This window comes from Onychostruthus taczanowskii, unplaced genomic scaffold, assembly GCF_017590055.1.
Source record: "Onychostruthus taczanowskii isolate IOZ18803 unplaced genomic scaffold, ASM1759005v1 scaffold659, whole genome shotgun sequence".
NCBI lineage: Eukaryota > Metazoa > Chordata > Aves > Passeriformes > Passeridae > Onychostruthus > Onychostruthus taczanowskii.
Genome location: NW_024504333.1, coordinates 4899 through 10708, shown reverse-complemented (window position 1 = coordinate 10708; position 5810 = coordinate 4899). Strand labels below are relative to the sequence as shown.

Below are 5810 nucleotides of genomic sequence, written 5' to 3'. Positions count from 1 at the left end.
ACACTCGTAGGGCCTCTCCCCAGTGTGAATGCGCCGGTGCCTGATGAGGTTGGAGTTCTCCCTGAATCCCTTCCCGCAGTCGGGGCAGCAGAAGGGTCTCTCCTCTGTGTGACTCTGATAGTGTCGGAGGAGATGGGAGCGGATCCGAAACCCCTTCCCACACTTGGAACACTCGTAGGGCCTCTCCCCAGTGTGGATCTTTTGGTGGATGATCAGGCTGGAACGGTGGCTGAAGCTCTTCCCACACTCCCCACACTCGTAGGGCCTCTCCCCAGTGTGGATCCTCTGGTGCAGGATCAGGGTGGAACTGTGCCTGAAGCTCTTCCCACATTCCTCACACTCGTGGGGCCTCTCCCCAGTGTGGATGCGCTGGTGCCTGACAAGATGGGTGTTTCGCCTGAAGCCCTGCCCGCAGTCGGGGCAGCGGAAGGGCCTCTCCTCTGTGTGCGTGCGCTGGTGCTTGAGGAGATGGGAGCTGGCCTGAAACCTCTTCCTGCACTGATCACCCTCGTAGGGCCGTTCCCCAGTCTGGATCCTCTGGTGCCTGACCAGGTGGGAGCTGCTTCTGAAGCTCTTCCCACACTCCACGCACGTGTGGGGCTTCTCCCCATCATGGAGCTGCTCATGGACCACCAGCTCCGAGCTCTGGCTCCATCTCCGGCCGCCTTCCCAGCCCAGGCTGGGTCTTTCCCCCTCAGATCCCCGCGATCTGCGTTTCCCAGTGTGGATGCGCTGGTGCCTGACAAGATGGGTGTTTCGCCTGAAGCCCTGCCCGCAGTCGGGGCAGCGGAAGGGCCTCTCCTCTGTGTGCGTGCGCTGGTGCTTGAGGAGATGGGAGCTGGCCTGAAACCTCTTCCTGCACTGATCACACTCATAGGGCCGTTCCCCAGTGTGGGTCCTCTGGTGCTGGATCAGGCTGGATCTCCTGCTGAAGCTCTTCCCACATTCCCCACACTCGTAGGGCCTCTCCCCAGTGTGAGTCGTCTGGTGCAGGATGAGGTGGGAGCTCCACCTGAAGCTCTTCCCACACTCCACGCAGGTATGGGGCTTCTCCCCATCATGGAGCTGCTCATGGACCACCAGCTCCGAGCTCTGGCTCCATCTCCGGCTGCCTTCCCGGCTGGGTCTTTCCCCCTCACATCCCCGCGATCTGCGTTTGCAGCCCCTCCTCGTGTGGCATCTCTGGGGCTTTTCCTCCCCGTTGGGTTCCTGCGCCGTGGAGCCGCTCAAAACTGCCTCTGCCACAAGGTTCTGCCGCGGGGATTTGTCCTCCCTGCTCTCCATGCTCAGCTCCTGCTCTGGGGGAGGAAGGACAAGGAGAGGATGGGATGCACAGGCAGCAGGGCTGTCCTGCAGCCGGGGCCATGCTGGGCTGGGAGATGGAGCAGCACAGAGAAGAAAGGGGCACTGACTTCCTCCTCACCTGCCTCAGTGTGCTGGGGCATTTTCATCTTCCTCACAGACTTCCAGGGGTTGGGAATGGGAAATCCTGGTTTGGGGGAAACAAGGGATGAGCACGTTGACTTTGAAGGTCCCTCTGCCCAAGTCCATCTCGAGAAGTCACCGGCCACCTGGGCTCCAGAAAAACCTCCCAAACACCAAGATTCAGCCCTGAAAAACCCTCCACCCCCAGGAGTTCCCCTTGTCGTGCTCCCTCCCTTTTGGTGTTCAGGGCTTCGGGACCCCTCGGGATATCTGGGCCGAGCTCCCCTCTCCGCTCACCTGAGCGATGGGGGGCGATGATCCCACAGGTGGGGGCTGCGAATGCAGGGAGGGCTCGACCGCGTGCTTCCCTCGGCTCAGCCTGGACCCGCCTTTGTCCCTCCTCTTCCTCCGTTCCTCCTCTGCCATCCCCCCCCGCCTCCTTCTCCTGTGTTTTATGCCCCTCTTCTTCTGTTCCTTCCCTCCCTTTCCCTCCCTTCTCCTCCCTAACCACACCTCCTTCTCCACCCTCCATCACTGCTCTCTCTCCGCCTTCATCCCTCATTCCGCGCATCCTACTCTCTAAGCCCGCCTCCTTGTCCCCCTCCTTCATCCCTGCCGTTCCCTCCTCCTCCTCCCCCAGCAGCAGCCACACCCTCGCTGCCCCGTTCCCGGAGCCCTCGCAGCCCGCGGCAGGAGCGGGGATGGAGCCGGGACAGCTCGGCATGGGCAGCGCGGGGCTCTCGGCTGCTCCCAGCCGCTGCGGGCGGGCGGGGAGAACCCGGCCCGGGCAAAAGGAGAGGCAAACTGGGACAACTGGGGGCCCAACACCCAAACTGGGTCTTGCTGGGGACCCTGCCTGGCCACTGCCAGCCCTTGGGGCTCCTCTCAGCACAGGAGGGACAGGGAACGCACAGAGGGCTGTGGGATCCCAGCACTGGCAGCACTGCCAGGGACTGGGCTCTACTGGGAACATACTGGGAGTGACTGGGACTGTACTGGATTTGTACTGGGATCATACTGGGATCATACTGGGAGTGAGTAGGAGCCTGTGGGGGGCAATTGAGTCCATTATAGGGGCAAATGGGATATACTGGGAGTGACTGGGATTATGCTGACGGTGACTGGGAGCAGTTGTGAGTGACTGGGATCCTGCCAGGAACAACTGGCAACAACTGGGAATGGCTGGCTGCATGATGGGGTTGACTGGAAACATCTGGGCTTATACTGGGATCATGCTGGAGGTAACTTGGATTATGCTGACAGTGAGTGCCACTAAACTGAGGCTGACTGGGAGTGCTTGGGAGCAAATGGGATCATACTGGAAGGAACTGGGAGTGACTGGCAACATGCTGGAGGGAACTGGGATACACTGGGAGATAACTGGGAGTGACTGGAACAAAAGGGAGGGTGAAAGAGAGCAACTGGAACCATGTGGAGCACAACTGGTTCATACTGGCAGAGACTGGGAGCAAACTGGGCTCATCTTTGGATCACACTGGGAGGGACTGGACTAATACTGGGAGCACCTGAGAGAAACTGGGATCACGCTGCAAGAAAACTGGAGGAACTGGGAAGGACTGGGATGCATGCTGGAGGCAACTGGGATATTCTGGGCATGATTGGGGATCACACTGGGATAACTAACACCTTCCTGGGGCCACTGGCAGTGCCTGGAAATGACTACAGACATGCTGGGACAAGTTGGGGAATTTTGGGGGGTTTTGTGGATTTTGGGAGGGTTTGGATTTTGGGGGTTTCATTGGTGCTTTGTAGGGGGGAGTGTTTTTCTGGGGCTGTTTGGTGGTTTATTGAAAATTTTGGTGTTTTTTTTTTCTCTTTTGGAAGGTTTTACTGGGATTTTGTTGGGGTTTTTTGGGATTCTCAAATTCTGAGAGTTTTATTGGGATTTTGGGAGATTTTGAGGCATTTATTGGAATTGTGGATGCATTTAGTTGGATTCATTGGGGATTTGGTTTTTTGGGAGTTTTGGTGGGATTTGGGGGGGGTTTGTGAGGTTTTTTGGGTGTTCTGATTTATTTGGGTCTTGGGGGGGATTTTGTGGGACTTTTTATGGTTTAGGGGACATTTCTGGAGGGATTTGGGGAGTTTAACTGGGATTTTGGGGATTTATTGGGATTTCAAAAGATTTTGTGGGCATTTATTGGGATTCTAGGTTGTTCTAATGGGATTTTGTGGGATTTAGTTGGGGTTTCCTTGGTTTTAATGGGACTTTTGGGGCTTTTAAGGAGATTTTGATGCCTCTCAGCCCTTCCACAAACCCTGGGACAACTCCAAAGTCCCCAGACCCCCAAATGCCCCACAAATTCCACTAAAAATCCCAAATTCCTCAAGAAATTACAATAGGATCCTCTAAAACCCCAGAGAATCCCACAAAATCCCAGTGAAACCCACCAAAACTCAAAAAAACTCCCTAAAACTTCATTAAATCCCCTCAAAAAAACAACCCTCCCAAACCCCTATAAAATCCCCCAAAATCCAAAACCCCCCAAATCCACAAAACCCCCAAAATCCCATAAGGCCCCAAAATCTAATAATTCTCTCTAAAACCCCAATAATACCTCCTAAACTTCCACCAAAATCCTCCAAATCCCTAAGAAAGCCCCAAGAAAATCCCCAAAAACTCTCCCAAAATTGCCCCAAAATGCCCCAAATCCCAAAAATGCCCCCCAAAATCCCCCCAGAACCCCCCAGACTCACTGGGGCCGTCCTGGATCAGGGGGCACCGGCCGTTGGAACAGGAGCCACTCCAGGGGGCCCTCGGAGCTTTGTGCCCACAAAATCCCAGTGAAACACACCAAAATTCAAAAAAACTCCCCAAAATTTCAATAACCCCCCGAAAAAAACCCGACAAGCCCAATAAAATCCCCCAAAATCCCCCAAATCCACAACCCGCCCAAAACCCAATAATTCTCTCCAAAAACCCAATAATTCTGTCCTAAAACCCAATAATTCCCCATAAATTCCCAAAAAAATCCCCCAAAGCCCAAAAAAGCCCTCCCAAAATCCCCAGTAGCCCTCCCAAAACCCCCCCAAAATCCCCACAAATGTCCCCAAACTCACTGGGTCCATCCTGGATCAGGGGCACCGGCCGGTGGAACAGGAGCCACTTCAGGGGGCCCTCGGAGCTTTGTGGGGAGGGGGCACCATGGGAGACCCCCAAAAACGGGAGGGGGGGAACCTGGGACCCCCCAGGGACCCCCAAATCTCCCCCGGGAACCCCTCCAGGAACCCCAAATCCCCCTGAAAAGCCCCCCAAGGTTGGCCCAGGACCACCCTGGAACCCCAAAGTCCCCCCAGGACCCCCCTCGAGACCCCTCTTAGGAAATTTTTGGGAATTGTGGTGAACTTGGGGAATTTTGGGGGAATTTGGGGCGATTTTGGGGCAAGGTTTGGGGGAATTTTGGGGGCTTGGGGCATTTTAGGGGAATTGGGAATTTTGGGGAAATTTTGGGGGTTTGGAGGGAATTTGGGGGAGCCTGAGGGGATTTCCTAGGGTTTGGGGGGATTGAGGAGTCCGAGGGGGATTTGGGGCAGTCCGATGGGATTTGGGGGGGGGTCTCAGGTGGGTCTGGGGTCAATTTTGTGGGGAACTGGGGGGGGTCTGAGGGTCCTGGGGAGGCTCTGGGGGTCCAGAGTGGTCCTGGGTCAACCTTGGGGGCCTGGGGTGTTTGGGGTTCCTGGAGGAGCCCCGGGGGAGATTTGGGGGTCCCGGGGGGTCCCAGGCCCACCCTGAATCGGGGTCTGGGGGTTTCGAGGCGAGGGGGCACAACAGGGGTTCCACCCCCCCGCTTCTGGGGGTCTCCCATGGTGCCCCCTCCCCACAAAGCTCCGAGGGCCCCCTGAAGTGGCTCCTGTTCCACCGGCCGGTGCCCCTGATCCAGGATGGACCCAGTGAGTTTGGGGACATTTGTGGGGATTTTGGGGGGGTTTTGGGAGGGCTACTGGGGATTTTGGGAGGGCTTTTTTGGGCTTTGGGGGATTTTTTTGGGAATTTATGGGGAATTATTGGGTTTTAGGACAGAATTATTGGGTTTTTGGAGAGAATTATTGGGTTTTGGGCGGGTTGTGGATTTGGGGGATTTTGGGGGATTTTATTGGGCTTGTCGGGTTTTTTTCGGGGGGTTATTGAAATTTTGGGGAGTTTTTTTGAATTTTGGTGTGTTTCACTGGGATTTTGTGGGATTCTCTGGGGTTTTGGAGGGTTTTATTTGTATTTTTGGGGGGTGTTAGTGGAATTCTGGGGGCCTTTGGGGTTGTCCTAAGGTATCAGGAAGGGGTGAGAGGCACCAAAATCTCCTTAAAAGCCCCCAAAGTCCCAATAAAATCCACAAAATCCATATTAAATCTCACAAAATCCCATTAGA

General features: G+C 55.6%; 1 protein-coding gene across 1 annotated transcript; it reads right to left on the bottom strand.

Moving 5' to 3' along the window:
• Positions 1–2: 2 nt before the first annotated feature.
• On the bottom strand, positions 3–1851 carry LOC121344647 (zinc finger protein 436-like; the record flags this gene model as incomplete). Its single annotated transcript, XM_041420797.1, has 4 exons — positions 1723–1851; positions 1424–1571; positions 740–1298; positions 3–544 (listed from the first exon to the last, which is right to left on the bottom strand). Coding segments are annotated over exons 1-4 (1378 nt in total), but the record flags the coding sequence as incomplete, so codon positions are not given.
• Between the last annotated feature and the right edge of the window lie 3959 nt (positions 1852–5810).